We start from the raw sequence: 20,539 nt of genomic DNA, 5'->3' as shown, positions 1-20,539 counted from the left end.
TGAGATCCGATTCATAGGAAATTTTGTTTTTTTGAACTAACACGAAGAATTATTGGCAATGTACGCTAAATGTTTAGTTAATGAAATGGAGGGAGGGATAAGGTGATTACATTATTCGCTTAGCACTGGCATATGTAAAAAGAATCTTAGAATTTAATACTAAAAAAATGAATTCATACATAATATAGAATTAAGATTTTTTCGCTTGTTATCAGCTAAGATTATTATCCTTTAAAATAAGAAGGAACAAACAAATGTAAAATAGACGTCCATGTTACGTAAAACTATGAACATTCGGGTAATGTAAATGAAGAAAACTTGTCTCGTTACTTATTGCTGGTGGTAACGGGAAGATTTCTTGTTGTTTGAGAGTTGTTTATGATTCTTAACTTCAAGGCAAAAGGTCTTTCGGAGTTTGAAAAAACAAGTTTTTAGATGGAAACTGTGAGCTGTGGTTGAATACCCCTCATTTCCCCTCCCATCTATGGGTCGGTTTTCAGTGTTTGGTTGTTCTCTCTCTCTTTTTAGAAAGACGCCTATAAGAGTGAGTGAGTTTATTGAAAGGTTTCGTTCTTTTCAACAAAAGGGAAGGTGAAAAAGTCTTAGAGAATATTCTTTTTTTAGTAGGAAATACGGCGGTTAACTTAAATATTCCTTCTTTTAGTAAGGACTTTGTTAAATTTTTAATGCCTAGTTTTAAAGTAAAAGAATTTGAATATCCGAGAACAGGGCTTTTAATTTAATTTTCTGGAAGAGTTGCAAGTGTAATAACAGAATATTCTGTTGGGGTAAATAATATCTTTGAAACATATTTGACATCAGTTTTTCAGTAAAAGTACAGGCAGGGTATAACGAAAATTATTTTAATCGTATTATTACTCTTTGAAATATAACGTACAAGAATTGTGTTCTTTGGTTTTTAACATATTGTTCTTATAAAATAATATATTGGCAAAAATTTTGACGTGGGTTCACTGTAATTTTAGAGATTCAACTTGTATTGTAAATGATGCATAGAAAATAGCTAGTTGTAGATAAAGCACGTGGAACACAAGGTGTCTTGTCACTTGTTTCGTAATTAGAAAAAAATCCTTCTGTAACCTTTTCGTTTTCACAAATAAGTTATTTTTCGTTAAAGGAAACTGATTTAAGTAAATAAAACTCACATACACGGGGTTTGTCCAACACAAAGTTTGGTTAACGCAAGCTGGAATTGAAGTATACCGCGCAGGGAGCTGAATATTTAATGTTCAGCTTTTTTCTTTAATAATTAAGAGAAAAATATCCTGGTTCGTGATATATCAGTTTTGTGTTCGAACAATAAGGCTAAGTAATCTGTGCATGAGACTTATTCATTATTATAGAGTTCGCTCGAAGTTACAAGGAGAAAATGCATGGGTAACAAACACATTGTACTGTTGAAATCCATGTTAGGTTAACACAGTGCGTTGGTCATGTGTGTCTTAGCACGCAAATACAATGATAAATAACAGAATATTTACACTGCAAATGGTCTCCTGTACTCATTTGTTTCGCACAAAGTTCAGCATACTGTCCTGAAGGTAATGAATAGGTAAGTTAGAGAATCTAGTTTTTCAGAAATATCTTGACAGTGAAGGAGCGTAATTTTACGTTAAATTTAAGATGTTCTGATATTTACATTGTCAGCAAATGAGAAAATTTCTGCAGTTTGCTTACGCCTTTTATCAAGGCTAGCTTTCGAGGGAGGGAGAAAGCATATCAGCCAAGGAAAATGTTTGGCAAAAACTTATATGTTAGCAAATAAGTTACGTTGGATTCATGTAGTAGTAGTAATAATAATAATAATACTTTTGTTGTAGGATTGAAAGAAAACAGAAAATATTTGAGTGTTTCATATAGCGGATTTGGCTTTTTTATAATGCATCGATTTTTCGTAAAAGCTTATTGGGTGTACAACATTTTTTAACTGGAAACTGAGAGGACCCTGAATAAAATATACGGAAACTTACTTGGGCGGAGAAATGAATAATGGATCCCAAAGCATCACAAGGAAGCATTGTATCACAGTCATCGTGCTGGAGATTGAATGATTGACCTCAACTAGCACAAGTAAGCACTCTACCACTGATTCACTGCGCCATCGCATTAAAAGATAAGCAATAACGAAATAAAATAGAGTAAAAGTTACTTGTGACTTCATTTTTTGACATGTAAGTAGCAGTGTGAAGAAGTTAATAAGGGAAGTTAAATAAATATTTTTTTTAAACTTAATATTGGGTGTTGGTATACGGAATTAAGTTTTCAGTTTTAATATCTTAGTGTGTCAATACCAGGGGCGGATCCAGGGAACGATCGCCCCCCCCCCAGAAGAGGAAACTTTCCTATTTTATATATATAAATAAAACCCATCCCAAAGTTTGGAGCCCTTATAAATAGTAGTATAACAACTCACCGCCTCCCCCAGAAGTCGGTCCTGGATCCTCCCCTGGTAAACACGGACCTGCCCAAAAATTTTGAAAAATGTATACACGCTAAAAGATACACTAAAGAGTAAATATATTTTCCATTATTTATATTAATAGCAAATAATTAAACAAATAGCATCAACCACTACTGTAAAAATTTCCTACTGTCCAGGAGTAAAAGTGGATCTGAAAAGGTAGGGGACGCATGGCATCACACCGTTCCCCGCGTCTAGTTTACCCATTGTAATTTTTTAGAAAGCGGGAGGACGCTCCAGACGCCACTTTCGGGAAGTAGGAGGACGGCGTCCCCCCACGTTACACCTCATTTTTACCCCTGTTACTGTCATTAATCAATCAAACGTATCCATAAGCGAAGGAGCGTGTCTACTCAAAGTCCTAAAGCCACACTTGATTTCATGTTGTATTTTTGGTGTTTTTAAGGATATCAAAATTATATATCCTTAAAAATACAGGGCCTTATGCAGAGTCATTCTGACGAGTGATTAGTATCATACTAAAGAGTTCGACTAACATCTGTTTCGTGCAGTAGTCAGACCTTTAGCATGAAGCTAATCATTCTTCAAAACGAATCTGCATAAGACGGACAGTGTCAAATCCAAGGGGGAGCTATAGGGGCTATAGCCCCCCTTGACGCTCAGATATACACTGGATAAAATGGGCTTCAATCCTGCTTTACACTGGATAAAGCGGCAAACTATGGTTTAGCCCCTCCTGTTAAGTTTGTAGCAAGAGGTGAGAAACTGTTGTAGCAAGAGGTGAAAAACTTGTCTGTGGTTTTAGAAGAGAATAAAGGAGGCAAAAATGCAACATGTTTTTAGAGGAAGATTAAACGGGTAGTTTAATTCTGTTCCTAACATTTTGGTGACCTCGAGACGTGATAGAAACTTGCAAGAAAGTACAAATTATTGTCTCACTAATTTTGTGTGAATACAAAGAAAGAAAATATGGAATCCTTGGTACAAAAACGAAAAGTAGTACGGGCATCTTTCACCCGTGCACACAATGCCTTGTTAGTAGTTCATTCATTCATTCATTCATTCTTTATTCATCCATGTCGTACATTATTGATCAGAGACCAGTACATAGGACTTGTCAAAAGAAGAACCTGTTTCAGAAAAATCTGTAAGGACAAAGTTCGCTACGTTAGAAAGATTATCTGGTGAACTAGAAGAGTTAACCGGGAAAGTGACTGAATTGATTTTGCAAGATTCTACGAAAACAGAGGAGGACTTTGAACAGGAATTCGGTAAGGCAGAAGAGTATAGAGAAAAGATGGATGCCGCTCGTATCGAGGTTGAAATGTTTTTTAGTGCACGTGCAGTGTCAAACAAAGGTAGTGAAGTGTCAGTGGTGTCTTCGCCTACTTCCAGGAGGAAGTTGAAGCTGCCAAAAATTGAACTAATAAAATACGGAGGTGAAGTTAAAAACTGGTTGAGTTTCTGGAGCCAGTTTAAAAGAATTCATGAGGATAGATTGATGGAAGAAGAAGACAAGTTCCAGTACTTGATCCAAGCCACGGTACAAGGATCCAGAGCTCGTGAAATACTGGATAGTTTCCCGCCTACAGCAGAGAATTATTCTAAGGTTATTGAATGTTTGAAAAATAGGTTTGGTAGGGAAGAGTTATTAATAGAATTTTATGTGAGGGAACTGCTTGGATTAGTCATTAAAAACGCTACAAGTACAAAGTGCAAGGTTGATACGTCACAGTTGTATGATAAACTTGAATCGTACTTGAGAGCACTAGAATCCATAGGAATGACTACTGATAAGTATGCTGCGATGTTATTTCCATTGGTTGAATCGTGCATACCAGAGGACATTTTAAGAGTGTGGTTGAGAAATGCTAGTGTCACAATAAGTAGCGAGGATGGGCAAGAAAGAACATATGGTGACAAGTTAAACCAGTTGTTGGCGTTCTTGAGAGCGGAAGTTGAAGGTGAGGAAAGAATATCACTTGCAAAAACGGGTTTCAAGTTAATGGAAGCTTCCAATAAGAGGGAGAAAAAGAAGAGAGAAGAGGAGCACGTTATGACCGCGAGTGAATTGTTTGTGGGTGAAAGAAATAAAAATTCTGTTAGTTGTATTTTTTGTGATAAGCATCACGAAAGTAAGGAATGTTTTCATGCTTCAAAGCTTTCTTTGAACAAGAAGCAAGAACTCGTAAAAAAGAAAAAAAGCGTGTTTTGTTTGCTTAAAAGTTGGGCATTTTTCAAAGGCGTGCAAAGCAAAAGTGCAGTGTGTTATTTGTAAACAAAAACATTGGGTGATTATGTGCGCGGAGTTACCGTCCGAACGTAAGGATACTAGCGAATCGGAAAAGGAGGAAGAGAAACCTAAAGCTACCCTGTATAATCAGTGTTGCACACAAGATGTTGTGTTACAAACTTTACCGGTAGTGTTGGAAGCTAACGGTAAAAGGCGCATTGTAAGGGCGCTCATTGATTCAGGTTCTCAGCGATCCTACATTTTGTCTAGTACTGCTAAAGAGATGTGTTACACACCAGTGAAAACTGAACAAGTAATACATGCGTTATTCGGAGGTGGTTCTTCGAAGAAAACAGAACATAAATGTTACAATATAATGTTGAAAGGTAAGGTAGGTAATGGTGCAGTTGAAATACAGGTTTTGGATCAAACTGTTATTTGTAATCCCATACCAAAACTAAAACCAGGTCCTTGGCTTGAAGAGTTGAAGGCAAATAATATAATTGTCTCAGATATTGGTGTCGGTTCTCCAAAAATCGAAATATTGCTAGGTGCTGATGTTATGGGTAAACTTTATACCGGAACTTTGCATCACTTAGATTGTGGTCTAACTGCTATTCAAACTGTGCTAGGTTGGGTAATAGTCGGAAAATTAGTCGAGCATATGAGTGAAAGTGTTCATTCTATGGTGACTCTTACTCTTTTGAATCAAAATACACGTTTAGCAGATTTGTGGAATTTAGAAGCCATAGGAATTTCTGACCCCTGTGAAACCTTGAGAAAAAGTGAAATAGACGCAGCGGTTTTAGATCATTTTGAGAAAACTGTAACTGTTAACGAAGAGGGAAGATATGAGACTTGTTTACCTTGGCTAGATGGCAACAGTGATATTCCCGATAACCGAGATATATCGGAGAAGCGACTAAGAAAAGCAACTGAGAAATTAATAGCGGATGGAAAGTTTGATGAGTATAGCGCAATTTTTGAAGACTGGAAAAATGAAGGAATTATAGAAGAAGTTCCAGAAGAAGAGTTAGGTAATCGAGGGCATTATTTACCTCATCGGGGAGTCTTTAAAGTAAATTCCACGACAAATGTTAGACCTGTTTTTGACGCTTCTTGTAAAGAAAAGGGATCTCGTTCCTTAAATGATTGTCTAGCAAAGGGGCCTAACATGTTGGAACTTATTCCTGCCATTCTCATGAATTTCAGAAAGAAAGGGATAGGTGTTGTTTCGGACATAAGAAGAGCTTTTTTACAAATCTCTATTAATCCAGCAGATCGCGACTACTTACGTTTTTTGTGGTGGCAAGATTATAATGAACAGGTGATTAAAGTGTTTCGACACCGCAGGGTGGTTTTTGGAGTTAACTGTAGTCCTTTTCTTTTGCATGCTGTAATAGACCACCACTTGAAACAATACAATTATCCTTATAGTAGTGTAACTGAGAAGCTTAAAACCAGGGCTTGCTAACTTAACATAACTATAACATAACGAAATAGACGGAAGTAACGTAATATATTTGTTAACACAATGCTTTATGTACCAATTGTAACTTCATATATTTGTTACGAAACACTAATGTTACTATACTTATCAGATAACTATAATGGTAACGTCTTAAAGGAGCAAACTACTTCCTGTTTATCACTAAATAACCTTATGAAGAGATTGATAGGTATATAGGATATTGTAATAACGTTATTACTTTATAAGTCATTCCCAAGGCTTGCTGATTTAACTTAACGTTAAAATAACGAAAAAGATGGAAGTACAGCCAAGTATAGCAATATATTTGTTACTTTTTTTGTTATGTACCAATCGTAACTTTATATATTTGCTACGAAACAATTATGTTACTATACTTATCAGATAACTATAGAGTAACGAATTGCAGGATCAATCTACTTTCTGTTATCACTAAATACCCTTATGAAAAGATCGATAGGTATATAGTACATTGTAATAACGTTATTATTTTATAGGTTATTCCCAGGGCTTACTAATTTAACTTAACGTTAAAATAACGAAAAAGATGGAAATTCAGCCAAGTATAGCAATATATTTGTTATTTTTTTCGTTATGTACCATTCATAACTTTTATATTTGTTGTGAAATAATAATGTTACTATACTTTTCGGATAACTATATAGTGACGAATTAGAAGAACGAAATATTTTCTGTTACCACTAAATAACGTTGAGAAAAGATTGACTAAAATATAGTATGTATCAATAACGTTAACGTTATTATTGTATAGGTTATTCCCAGGACTTTCTAACTTAACGGTATCATAACTATAGTAATTAATTACTGGACCAAAATGGTTTCTGTTACTACTAAAAGCATAAATATTTCACGTTCCCATGAAGTTTGGAGTAAAAACAAGTAAAAGTCCCTTCATTAAGCAGAAACTATGTTATGCGGACAACGGAAAGCAAACCAAACCTTTAACGGAAAATTCTGAGTTCCGGACTACAGCGTTTAGAAAATTTTTAGACATTCTGTGAGAGGGCAAACATATACATTACAATGTCTGCAATAAATTCGTTCTTCTGTTAAATCTTTCTGGACAGTGTTGACCTTCCCCAGCCACTATTCATATTCACTTCCACAATTTTCGGCTAGACGGACGAAGCATGTCAGCTGTCAGCCTTCTTTGTAGGTGTACTTCTGTTCCGAAACATACCGACTACCGACAGCCGGCAAATATGAGGAGAAAACTGACCAAATAAGGTTCTGGCGAAAAGGAATTGAAGCAACAAAGCAAGAGTCATAATCTCTATCACGTGTCGTGAAGATAAGCAGTGAAGGATTCAGAGGACTTTCGGAATTCCAAAGAAAACTCTTCTGTCCTAAAGTATACCGCAAGGTTTTGACGAAATGCATCACGGTTTGAAGCAAAAATTCATGTGCAGAACATTTGAGAGAATTATTTCATTCTTTCTCATTTGCGCTTTCTGATACCCTCTCTTCCTTGCTCTCAGCAGGTCCGGTTCTGAAATCTCATAAACATGGACATACCAGATTTAAAGAAACAAAATGTTCCTTGACCCACCAATACTCAGAAATATACAGAATTTCCTGTTTATTGTTGTCCTTGACCTTCTCAACTCTCGGTTTTACACCTGATCAATCACCTTGAAATTAAACTTTTACAGCTCTAAATTTACATTTTTACATTGGTTCGGCAGCAGTCATTATGGCTTGTAAAACAAGGGCTATGTTTGATCTTACCACCAGGATAAAAGTATTCATGCTAGAGAACGAGATAATTGAATGTAAAGCAAATCATGAAGATGTTCAGCGTCGGTAAAACTCAGGTGTACGAGATTCTAAAGAAGAATGGAAATTTTGAACGGGTGAGAAAACTGTAGTAATGGAAAAATAAAACTGCAGTAATGGGAAAATAAAAATAGAAGTTAAGGAAACTGAAAACTAAGACATTAATGGAATAGTATGGGAGTGGTCTGTTAGTGTCAAACCGTAAAAACACCGCATATCGGCCCTATATTACAGGAATACGCTAAAACGGGAGCTGAAAACCAGTGTAAAACTGAATTCAAGGCATACAATATATAGTTAGAAACTTTACGCAAAAGACATGAGGTAGCTTTTTTTTTTACGAATTTTGTGATGATCATATGATGTAAATGGTGAAATATTTAATGAATGGGTAGCTAAACTACTTTCCATAATCGAAGGACATGAAATTGAATCGTATTTTTTTAAAGCAAAAATCTATCTGTTAAGCGGAAACCTGACTTTAACGGAAATTTTTGCGAGTCCCGCTCGATTCTGCTGATGACAGGTTTTAGTGTATTTTGTAATATCGTTATTATTGCATTTGGTAAAATATTGAGAGCTAGAACGATAAAATATAGTGAAAAGTAGCTTTTCATGTATATACAACGGCATAAAAATGCATACAATAATGATTGCATATATGTGTATTATTAGATGCAGGTGTAAGTATACGGGAGCTTATAGGTTCCTACCAGGTATATGTGTGCCTGTATGTGGTGTTTTATTTCTCGGTAACTACTGGTCGGATCTCAGCTGAATTTGGTGAGAAAGTAGCTCACCGTCCATGAAATTTAAAAAAAAAAATGTATGCAGTAGGTTGTTCACTTATATCTGGCCATATTCGATTCGGTGCTGCACTATCGTATCATACTGGAACTATGGATCTGCTGGCGGGAGTGGTGTTGTGTGTGACCTTGTAGGTGCGTGAGTGTTATCAAATGGCGCCGAAAATCAACGAGTATGGGGAGGTTACATAATGGCCTTTTTCCATGCTAAGTTTTCGTACGTATTCAAGTTTCAAGTACCTGGCGGATTCCAAATGGAAGAAAGTTGTCACTATAACCTTAAGTCTATCTCACTGCTGATGGTCACATTCCGGCGACCACACACCGTGACATTGACGGTAAGAGGTACAGCAACTTCACTAATGAAGTCAGTTCAGGTAAAGTTTTGCTCTTGGCATTATGGTTGTTACGGAATTCAGATATGAGGGTAAGTTGATGATACGCAAGGTGAACAAAGACGTGAAGGTGAATGCCAGATACACCTATCTATCTGAGATAGCCCACATTCCACAATTGCATGGAATGGACGCGAACCAGGTGATGATCCATATGGACAAGACTTCGAGTCATATCGCCAGAATGTCACTACGGTTTTATCAGGACGTGGCAGAGGAACTGAAAATTAATGTTATTATTTTCGAAGGCATTCCTGTGAAAAGCCCAGATGCCAGTCCAATAGAGTTTTGTGCATTTGGACTGCTGAAACATCTTCAGCATCACTGGCCACGCACCCTGCAAGAGGGCCATTTCAGCTTGACTTTTTGGAAGCTAAGAAGGAAAAGATATAGCTATACATATTAAATTCTCCAGAGTAATACTACAGAATTATTATTATTATTATTATTATTATTATTATTATTATTATTATTATTATTATTATTATTATTATCACAAAGTGACTTATAATAGAGGAAGTTCGGGGTATCATGGAATACCATATTTGTTTCGCTTGTAACTCAGTTAAGAATTGCATATTAAAACAAAAAGGAAAACAAATATACGCCTTACATATTTGGCTTTATTTATGCGTATCTTGATAAAAAAAAAAGTTTCGGTACAGGGGTGGGCAAAACTTATAATTTGTAAAGAAACCACTTTGAAGAGTAATATGAAATAGTCGGGTAATATGGAATACAAATGCTATATAGAAAAGAAATGAGTTTTCTGTTGAACATACAATGAATACAGTGACAATATATGAAAATTCTTAATACCAATCCATAACTGAATGTGATTACTTGCAAAAGTCACAAATATAATACTCTACTTCTGGATCGGCACAGCCATTGTATGCTCACATTAAACATGATGAACGCTGGACCCAAGCTCACCCCTTGTATCATCACAAAATTTGCTGTAATAAAAAATACGCTTAGCATTGTTGTCATCTTAAATATATGTTTAATTGCCCAATACCGATAGATATTTTTGTAATCGGAGTACCATACGGAATACCATGCTTTTCTTGCGGCTATTCCATATTGCCCTCCTCCACGCCAACTTGGAAACGAAAGAGCTGTTAAACGCATTCAAAGGCGTATAGGAAATGGCGCTTATCAAACTACAACTCTGTATATCCAACGTCATAGTAAACAAAGAATTGTTGTTCTATTTATTTCAATAGGAAAATATAGGTTGTAAAACACTTGCCTGTAAAAGTTTTCAGGAATAAGAAATGATTTTCATGCCTACCAATACAACGACCCTAACAGTAGAGGGTGTGTGCTAGGCATGTGTCATTTAGGTGTCCCAGATACTTTTTAGGTACCCGACTACTACTACTTTTTAGCTACTTTTTAGCATATGATATTCATGTGCTAAGTATGTACTTCAGTTACCTATAGTTTTAGATACTTGTTATGCCTAATTGATATTTGCAAATATGTACAGTCCGGAGCGAAAAATTGCAACATGAGCATGTAAGTTTATTGTGAAACGATGAAGTCTTTTGTTCCAAAATAAATGTGCAGGGGAGGACGCCAAGGTCTCTCCTGGCGTGATTTGTGCCACTTAGAGATTATGCTGGTTCCCTGCGCTGTTAGACGTAGTTTCACTATAAAATTACATGCTCATGTTGCAGTTTTTTTTTTTGCTGCGGACTGTACCACAAATATAGAATTTATATACCTGGCTCAGTTTCGCACTCTAACAGTCATTTGTTTTTATATGTCGTCATTTGGGACATATACCTGTCATGTTCTAGATACGTTCTTTGTATACATACTGTTTCAGATACTCTAACAGCATTTGTTGCTTCTTTTTCTAAGCGATTGTGTACTAGAAGCAAACAAACGCATTAACTTTATTAGATGGCAACTGTTGCCGATCCTTTGGAATTGAATATGGAAGAAACATGAAATAAAATATAAATAGACATTCATCATTTTGTTATAAAGTACATAGCGAGTAGATTTTATCTGATTCCAAACGGTTATCGTCTAATACACGCGGTCAAAGGAGCACTCTGGTTAGCAAAATTCAAAAGACCTCAACAATTTATCCCTCTACAAGGGACATTGTCTCCATCGCCTTCGTGAGCTCCTCCGTGGCTAAGCGGTTAGCATACGCGCCTTTGGTGTGGGAGACCCGGGTTCGATTCCCGGCGGGAGCTCATGTGGTTCGGATTCCACGTTAATCAGTAGGACCACGTCTCATATAGCCTCGCTGCTGAAAGGGACGCTAAACTAAAATCAACTCAACTCAACTCCATCGCCTTCGTGGCCAAGTCGGTAAGTCACGCGGCTAGTAATCCAAAGGTCGGTGATTCGCGCCCACGCATATAGGCAATTTAACATATTTTGGAAGAGTAATTTTGTGGTTCATTGACGCTTACGGCATGGGGAACATACCTAGAACATACTAGGCACGTTCCCCAGGTACATGTCAGGCATGTGCCTAGGGGCGGACATAGACTGTGACTATCACTTGCCATCCATCTGATTTCTCTCTCAAAGGAATGTAAGGCACATACTGGACACATTCCCATGTACCTGAGGGAGCATGATAGGCATATGTCTGCTATGTGATTCTGCTGTTAGGGGAATGTCACAATAACAAGGAGATTGACTGTAGAGTATCTTGGGAATGTGATGTAGTAGTTTCGTTCCTCTCCGCTTGAAAGCAAAACATCACAGGTGAGATAATGAGGTATTCCATATTATCCGACTATTTCATAATACCCGAAATTCCTCTATTGTAATGTTAGTTCCGTCTGTCCATCTCTTACTCCGCACGATAACTTTTGAATGGATACGAATTCGTAATTCTATTTTGCAAATCGATACATACAGTGATTATCTCGTAACAGTTCGTTAATGAAGGTGATCCGTCCACCGGAATTGGTAGAAGTGAGTCATTTCCGGTTTTAACGATCACTATAAATCAAAAACGGTAATAGATATACGGTAAAAACGATAACTTCAAGAGGTTTTCGGCAATTGATTAAGCATCTCAGGAATAACTTTTATCTTCATCCCTAACACTCTACCAAAGCCAGAAGTGGAAGAAACTAACTACAACTTCCTGTTTCAATTTAATCTAATAGAGCATAAACTGTAAGAGATTGCGAGGAGCTGTTTATGGGAATTGATTTAGCGTTGTAGGAGTAAGTGCCACATTCTCTCTTAAACCTCTAATTAAACCGAAAGTGGCAAAAATCAACCACTTTGGGTTTTAGCATTGATCGCTACAGATTAAAGGCGGTCTCAGATGGCGAGACGCAGTTTTCTGTAATCAATTCAGTGTCCTAAGAATATATTCCATAGATCCAGAACCAGATGAATGCCTCGTAGCTGACCAAGAAACCGAACAGAGAGAACGCAGCCATTACCTGTAGGGATATACGACGTCGGCTCTAGATTTAGGTTGGACGAGGATATCATGAGGTACATAAAGAAGAAGAAGGGCGCATCACAGATGGAAGTAATACATCTCAGAAAAAGAAATTACATGATAACCCTCTCGACTCAAAAAGCTCGAGAAATATTTATACATATCTTCGAGGAGGACTAATTTGCTTCACGCACGGCGTCTGACAACGAAGAAGAAAAATAGAGAGCTCCGAAGAAAAAGAGGAGAAAGAAGAAATTGGTTCTGTTTAGAGCCAGCTACCTAGACTCACACAGGAAGAAACTTCACAGGTGAGAGATCAAAACGCACACACACTGAGAAACCGAACACAGGGGAGAAACGAAAACCCCGAAAAAAATATTATCAGTAGAAGAAGAACTTCAACGAAAGTTAGGTAGCAGAATTCAACAGAACATTTACTCCAAAACGGTGCGGAGTGCTGAACCAAAAGGAAGAGAAACCCTAAACAACCCAGAAACTGGCCCTTCTCAGAGCAAGGAAGTTGCGGTAGAAGATAAGGATGACGGCTTCATTGAAGTCGAGAAAAGCCAAAAGGGGATCACAATCACCGGATAACCGGGCCTTATCAGGCCCAAATGCGCCACAAATGCAAAAGACCACTCAGAGGGAACGATAGAATCCAACCTTCACTTGCGTGATTAAAAGAATACAGTCTCAAGAGGAATTGGGCTCTATGAAGAATGACCTACGTAAACAGAAGATAGCATTCACTAATATCACAAGAATTCATTCAAGTGCCACCACTCAATTTATTACGCCTCTTCTCTACTAACCCAGAGCAATGCACTTCTTGATAAGTCATGTAGTAAGCATCAAAGGTGCACATTACATAGTGGAAGAGTCAAAAGTGCAGGTGAGGCCGGATCCATGCTGAAACTGTTACCGGTATGGTCACCGGTGCCAGCAAAGAGTATGTTTCAGATGTACACAAACGCATGAGAAGTCATGCAATAAACCTGTTAACAAGACCTTCTTCGCAACCTGTACCATAGAAGGACATAGGACTGCCAGTGAGGATTTCCCTAAAAGACCCCCATCAGACAGAAATGCTACAGCATAAAAGAATTATTTACTAGCACAAGCGCAACTGGAAGACCAGCCATTAAGAACAACCTAAAAGAATATAGCCAATACCACAAAAATAACAGGAACCAACAGCAGAAACAGTACAGAAGAAACCAGCACAAGCAGTACAGGACCACATCAAGCAACACATACATAAAACCATGAGGGAAGCAAAAGATAACATCATGATGTGTGTGTCAAGTATTCTCACCCGCACAACACACCAAGAATATAGAAAATTACTAAAGTTAACCATCAAAGAAGCCTCACAACAGTTATGACGGCACACCTGCGACCAATCACAAGTTCAAACGGACATACATTCCAACCTCGAAACATATTGGACAGACATCAAGAAGGAGGGGGAAGAAGAAACCGGCCGAAACCATCACAAACCAGACGTCAAGGGGATGAAGAAGGAGCCCGAAATGTATGCTAAAAATTAACACCATGCCCCACTAATCAAAACTTATCCATCAAAATACAGACATCTAACAAATTAAATTTACACCCAGCTTTTTAAACTAGTTTAATTAAAGACAGTAAAATATGCTTTTTACACGGCTTTTCCCATTCCTTCTTTGTATGGTTTACAATCTAAATAACTTGGAGCATGTGCAAGTAGATATAGGTTGGTGCATCACTCACGTTGCGAGCTTTCTTGTTAAGGAGCAATCTTATCTCTGGTTTGATTTCCTAATTTTATAATAAAATTACGCGCATCTATTTACTTTATCTCATAGTTCTCCCATATTCACTTTCTAATAGTCGGGCAGTTGCCATCCAAATTCAGACAATTATATGTGGTCATCTCAAGATTTTTCACTTCATGATGTAGACGCAAGGGTTACTCTTGACCTGCGGAGCCCACTTTACAAACAAATCGTCAGGAAAAAATAATATATAATAATAACCGCACGCACAAGACTTAAATCTCTTTCACATAACCTCATAGAAAAAAAGACAAAGTTTTCCCCCACCACGTTAAAGTACAGATGAATGTTGGTGTTTCGTCTTCCCCCATCAGTCCTCGCACATGGAGATGTAGAGTGTATCTAAATATGTCTAAATAATACATTACAACTTTCATAATAACATTACGTATTTTAAAACACCTAATTACATTTACCTATATTAGTGTGGTAAGTAACACATGTGTTATTATAATTGAAATTTTATTGAACAGTTGTATTGTTTATTTTCCTTCTTTTGGGCATTCGAGTTGTGACCAGTGGCGTCTCGTGACATAAGTTTTTGGTAGTCCACAGCCGTTAGAAAATTCTAATTCTAGAATTCTTTCAGCATTCTAAATAAACTTTAAAAAATCAATGAAAAAAACCATATATATATTCACATATAATAAGAAGTACCCATCCATAAACAAATGTTTCATTTCATTCGTATATGAAATCACTTCTGTTGTTCTTCTGGGCAATCAACTCGTCAATAACTCTTCCGAAGTTTAGTTTTTACATTTTTCTCTGTTGATAGTACAGCTAAATCACTAAGACTATTTTGAGCTATGGCACTCCTTTAAGTGCTTTTATATTCTTTAATATGTTAAAAACAATTTTGTTTCTGAAGTCAATATCGGATTATTTACTATGACTTTCATTAATTTTGTTGTATGTCATTCTCTTTCTACAGACTAACCACCAATTTCACAACAATATACTAAATGGAATCTTCAGTAGACGGCTGTCTGCTGTTTTGTATATTTGAGTTGCCATGTATGCTGTTTTCTGAACTCTTAACAATACGTATACACGAAACATGCAATGTATCAAATTATAGAGGCAACTTTAATTATGAACGTTTTGTCCAAGTACGTTTTTATTGTTGTCTCCAAACACTTCATGACTGTTTATTTTGTATTTACGTTCTCTGTTCGAGGGGCTAGGCTGCATAAGACAAGATGTACAGTTTAAAAAGATTACTTTAATGTAGTTTATGCTCTCCCACCTGGAACTGACCCCGGGGCCTGTCCACCAGACATATACTAGTCAGTATAGAAATAAGGAGAATAGGACACTTCATGAAATCAACCCAACCTCGGAAAACACCAGAGCTTAGAATTGAGACATACAGTATATACAAAAACCCCAAAATCTGATTCAATCAATTAAAAGTGAGCGAATGTGACTTCTTTTTCCTACAAGATTATTATGAATCTTAATAGAAATGACCATGCGAACGAATATTGATAGAATATTTGACGTATTCACAGGCGCGCACCCAGACAATTTGTTGTATGAATCCAAAGTTTGGGAGGAGGGTCCAATACTATGAGACCTACATCTATGTACGATTGATCCGATGTAATTATACAGCCGAGAAACGATATCTAATTGTTAATTTCTGTCATCTATATTCTAAAAGAATAGAATTAGATTTTTTTAAAGAAAAGAAGCAGCACAGATAAGGTGTAACATCAGATCTTTAGACTACATCAGTCATTTCTCTGCTAATCAATTATGAAAATGTAGAAACGTATGTAGAGTTAAGAGGTATTGACGGGGGATCCGAATCCTATAGAATCTCGGTGTGGGTGCGCCCCTGGTGCTGACACTAGTTAAATTCAGCATAATTATAATGTTTTTATTATTTCTCATACTTCTTCACTTTTTGAGTTGATTCTGAGTTTAACGTCATTTTCAGCAGCGAGGCTAAATAAGACGAGATCTACTGATTAACGTGGAATCTGAACCACCTGAGCTCCAGCCAGGAATCGAACCCGGGTCTCCCACGGCAAAGGCGCTTACGCTAACCGCTTAGCCACGAAGGAGCTCTCTTCACTTTTTCAATGAGATGTCGCCAACATATACAATTCAGGTTCACTGCTAATTCCCTTCATGTAAGACCAACGGCGCCCATCAAGGGAGGCAAGGTGGGGCGCTCGCCCCCCGTAGAAGAAATTGTACTTCAGAAGAAATTGTAATTTACATATCGAAAACCCAACAGAATTTTTACATTAGTTGCAGCAAAATTTGAAACTATATTTGAAACGTCGCTTATACTTGCTCCCCTTCGAGACTAAAACATGAGCGCCCTTGTATAAGACGCGAGAAAAGCAAAACAATCATATTTTTATTCCATAATCTATCAGAAATTTATTAATTTAAATTAACTTTGAAATTTCGACACAGTATAGTTTTCACCTCTAGATGATAGTTAACTTTGTTCGATTATGTTCTAACTTCTTTCTAAACTTTCACAATTTGTCAGTGCGCTAAAAGATATACAGTAGTTTGCAATCCCTCAACATAATCCTCTACAAAATAGGGTAATGATAAAATGTTGCTTACAACAAATCTTCCGAAAAATGCTTCCGTATCGAATAGGTCTTAGATTCACTAGTATTGAAAAGGTATTTTAGGAAAACCTAACATTACAAACCTATCGAGAAGGCTATACGAGAGTATACGGAATATATCCACCTTTATATATATAATTCAGCATATATTTACTTTAATTGAGAGATGTAATGGAGGTATAAGAATGGATATAAGCCATAGTTTTGAAAACAGTCGAGTGTATACCTACCAAAAACTCTAGCAGAACATAGCTGATGAAAATTTTGGAAAAGAAATAATAAATACTAGCAAACATATATAAATCAATCAGTATATCACCACACAGCACGTTTTCACTTCTGCTACTTTGAAAGACACTGAGAGAATAATGTTTCTTCGCATAAAGTACAATCTCCGAAGTAAGTCCCGCCCCTCCCCCAAAGAAAAAAAAACTTTCCGCGTTTTTTTACATCGAAGTGTTACAGCTGAACGTTCATTACTGCAAATAACAGTACTCGTCTTTTTCTATTTTGCATGTATTTAAGATGAAAGTTAAAATAGAAAAATCAGTTTTAAAATTTCGTTCGAATTCCCACAACAGAGAAGGTAGGATTTTACCATTGTAACAATGTTACTAAGTACAGTATGTTTTGATAAGCTATTGACTTTTCTCACAAACATTTAGTTTATTTAGGTAGGAAAACCGTAGCCTAAAGAAAAATCAGATTATACGTATTTAAAAAATATGTCTTGAAAATAAATTAAAATTTTATTTTGTTCTGCGTTAACTTAGGAATCTCTGGGGAATGATTCTAAACCTCCCATTTCCCTCGGTACGACCTCGAAAAGATGTGATTTTATTTGTTCTTTTAGTTTATTATCATTACAAGTAATTGAGATAAAAAGCAATGTAGATAACTGATTGAAAGAATGAGCTATTACTATATTCTATTTTAAATTGCAGTTCATTCTTTGATTCTGTTTAAAGCGCCACATTACTGGAAATTAGTCAACAACAGCTATAAACGCTGCTCGTTCGTCCCCCAGCTGTCCGCGCTTCCCTTCTGTACTACACACAGAGCAGTGTATCATGCTCGCTGCTCCTGTGAACAGGTGTAGTGATAAAATGCATGGAATGCATATACGCAAATCAAGCTGAGAGTTGAAATGAAACGACAATATAAAAATATTCTAAATATTATTAAATATCTTAATGAGCAACAAAGTGTACGATATTTGGTGGTTCACGTGTTCTTGCGAACTGCACAAGGCGGCGGCGCGGCGCTGCTTCCTACCCAACTTTCCGAACCTCTACTAGATCCATGCTGTAATTCTCGAGTTCGCTCGTTACGGATTTTAACGCGCCTGCCCTGTAAAGACTTCTAATATACACTATATTCCAAATGGAATGTCCTTTTTTTTCGCTGAGGTCGTGTCAAGTTATCAGTCCTGGTCCGAGGCTTCTGTGAGTGTTTCTGAAAAGGGAACCTTTTTTTTACATGTAATATTTTTAAGTAGTCATATCATTTTTAAGTACAATATGTTTTGTCGTTCCAACCATACTGTACAGTAAATACAGTCAAATCATCGTAAACTTCTCTTTACACCCTCCCTTTGTAAGATATCAAGGGAGGCTTACTGATAAGGTGGCAATATTATTAGTGAGAGCAAGAGTATACTGACATTTTAAACATAGGGCCAAAGTATACGTGCCCATGAGATCATGCGAAATATGGAAGACACCAGTAGAAATGATGAATATGACTTCGCAACTTGTCATCAGTTTTTATTTAAATTACGATATACTTCTACAGTAAACCCTTAAGTTTTTCTTGTACCTTATGACGTAATTTTTATCCCTGTTTTCAAACAAACTTGTCTTAAGGGGATTTGGCCCATAAGTGTTTCGTCTTACGAAGTTTTTGTTGATTGGCACATGGAAAGGAACAAGGCGGCGAAAGAAATTTTCTTGGAACTTATGACATAAATTTTGGTCCTTTTTCGAATTTTGAACCTTATCTTATGGGGCTAAAGGCCTCGAAAATCTTGTCTTATGGACCGGTTTTTAGTTTTGTGCATCCTTCTACACCAAAACCCGTTAGTTTTTTTCTTTTACTTTATGATGTGAATTTTGGTCCTTTTTTCAAAAATTCAGGAGCTCACTGTAGCCAAAAGCCCCGGTTTGACCCGGAAAACTAAGTTTTTCTTACATTCCCGGCCGACCCACACCAGACGTAGGGGTGAAACAATTTGTACCTCCTCGCGTGATTTTTCATGTACAAGCTCTCTGTCCAATACTAACTCTAAAGGATATATATTATTTTTTTTATTTTGTTCCCTTCGTGCAACTGATATCTGTTTCTTTTTTCTTGGTAGTGGTAAACACAACATTCGAAACATCCCGCTCGATCGCCTGAGGGCAAGACAACACAGCAGCAAGCAAGCAAGGCAAAATAACACGAGACCAGGGCCTGCGAGCTAACTCTCGTAGAACGATTCGATTGAGCGCTCCCAAATTCCTACCTACGTCTTATCAGCAACAGGCAAAGTTGAGTAACAGTAGTGAGACAGGTGCAATTACTTCTGTGCTACCAGGGTATAAAATCATATGATAGCACAATAACATTTTTCATTTCACTTCTACAGTAGATACCTGTGAATCGAAGCTAAAGTTGAAAAATCAATTATTAACGATAATGAAAGAATGGCGTAATAAAAGTACTCATGCCCAATGGAAGGCATAACTCAAATCCTTGGGCAACAGCTTAACTAACGTGAAACCTAACGCATAAATTGTCATTGAACCCAGCGGTGTAGCCAGGTTTCGGAGGGGGTGCGGGAGTCCTCCATGAAAATTTTCACGCAATGTGAAAATTAGAAACGCAATTTTAGGCTTTATTGTAATGACTCTTAAAAGTTTCGAGGGTACGGGTGTTCTCTCCTAGAAACTTTTTAGGCGTATTTAAACTTAAAACGCAATATAAGGCTTTATTTTAACAGCTTTTAACAATTTTGGGGAGGGGGTCCAGACTAAAGGACCCTCCCCCTGGTTAATCCACTATATTGAACCCACTGTCTACGAAACATTAAATTCAACTATTACTCACTTGAGTAATCTGTGCGTGTGGTAAAGTTCCGAATATATATATGTATATATATAACGCAGCAGCTGAAATGCGTGGGGCAGGGGCGGGCATGAGTAAATCGATGATCGATCGATCCAGGGTTCAGTAAAGCTAGTTACGCGACTGATAAGGAGCACGTATGTAGCCTGGAGTTGGCGATCCCCCTTGAGCCGCGGACTAAATCCGGGGCTTAGTCAGTATATTCCTAAATCCGCCACTAACTTCATGCCTCGCGGCCTCTCCTTATAGTTTTTATTATGGAGTGTCGCGAGGCATGCCTAAGTGCTTTAAAACATTATTTTTCATATTTCCGTACAGTATACATATTAAATACACACATAGCGTATAAAAATAACGAAATGTTATAAAATTCTATATTGGTCTGGGGAAGTGTTTCTCAACCTAAGGGTCGCGAAGA

At 37.1% G+C, this 20,539-nt stretch overlaps 2 protein-coding genes across 2 annotated transcripts; both read left to right on the top strand.

Annotated features, from left to right (window-relative positions):
- Positions 1-3,740: 3,740 nt before the first annotated feature.
- LOC145689119 (uncharacterized) lies at positions 3,741-4,721 on the top strand. Its single transcript, XM_081763248.1, has one exon. The coding sequence runs from the start codon at positions 3,741-3,743 to the stop codon at positions 4,719-4,721; it is 981 nt and encodes a 326-aa protein (XP_081619374.1).
- Positions 4,722-4,740: 19 nt separating this feature from the next.
- On the top strand, positions 4,741-6,150 carry LOC145689118 (uncharacterized). Its single transcript, XM_081763247.1, has one exon. It carries the CDS (start codon positions 4,741-4,743, stop codon positions 6,148-6,150), a length of 1,410 nt encoding a protein of 469 aa, XP_081619373.1.
- The last annotated feature ends 14,389 nt before the right edge of the window (positions 6,151-20,539 follow it).

Source organism: Thermobia domestica, chromosome 7, assembly GCF_964235325.1.
Source record: "Thermobia domestica chromosome 7, izTheDome1.hap1.1, whole genome shotgun sequence".
Taxonomy (NCBI): domain Eukaryota; kingdom Metazoa; phylum Arthropoda; class Insecta; order Zygentoma; family Lepismatidae; genus Thermobia; species Thermobia domestica.
The sequence above is the reverse complement of the archived record's forward strand: the minus strand, read 5'-3'. Positions and strand labels throughout refer to the sequence as shown.

Bases quoted from the DNA above. Each gene is read 5' to 3' on its own strand.
- LOC145689118 (XM_081763247.1), top strand. From the start codon at position 4,741: ATGTGCGCGGAGTTACCGTCCGAACGTAAGGATACTAGCGAATCGGAA.
- LOC145689119 (XM_081763248.1), top strand. From the start codon at position 3,741: ATGGATGCCGCTCGTATCGAGGTTGAAATGTTTTTTAGTGCACGTGCA.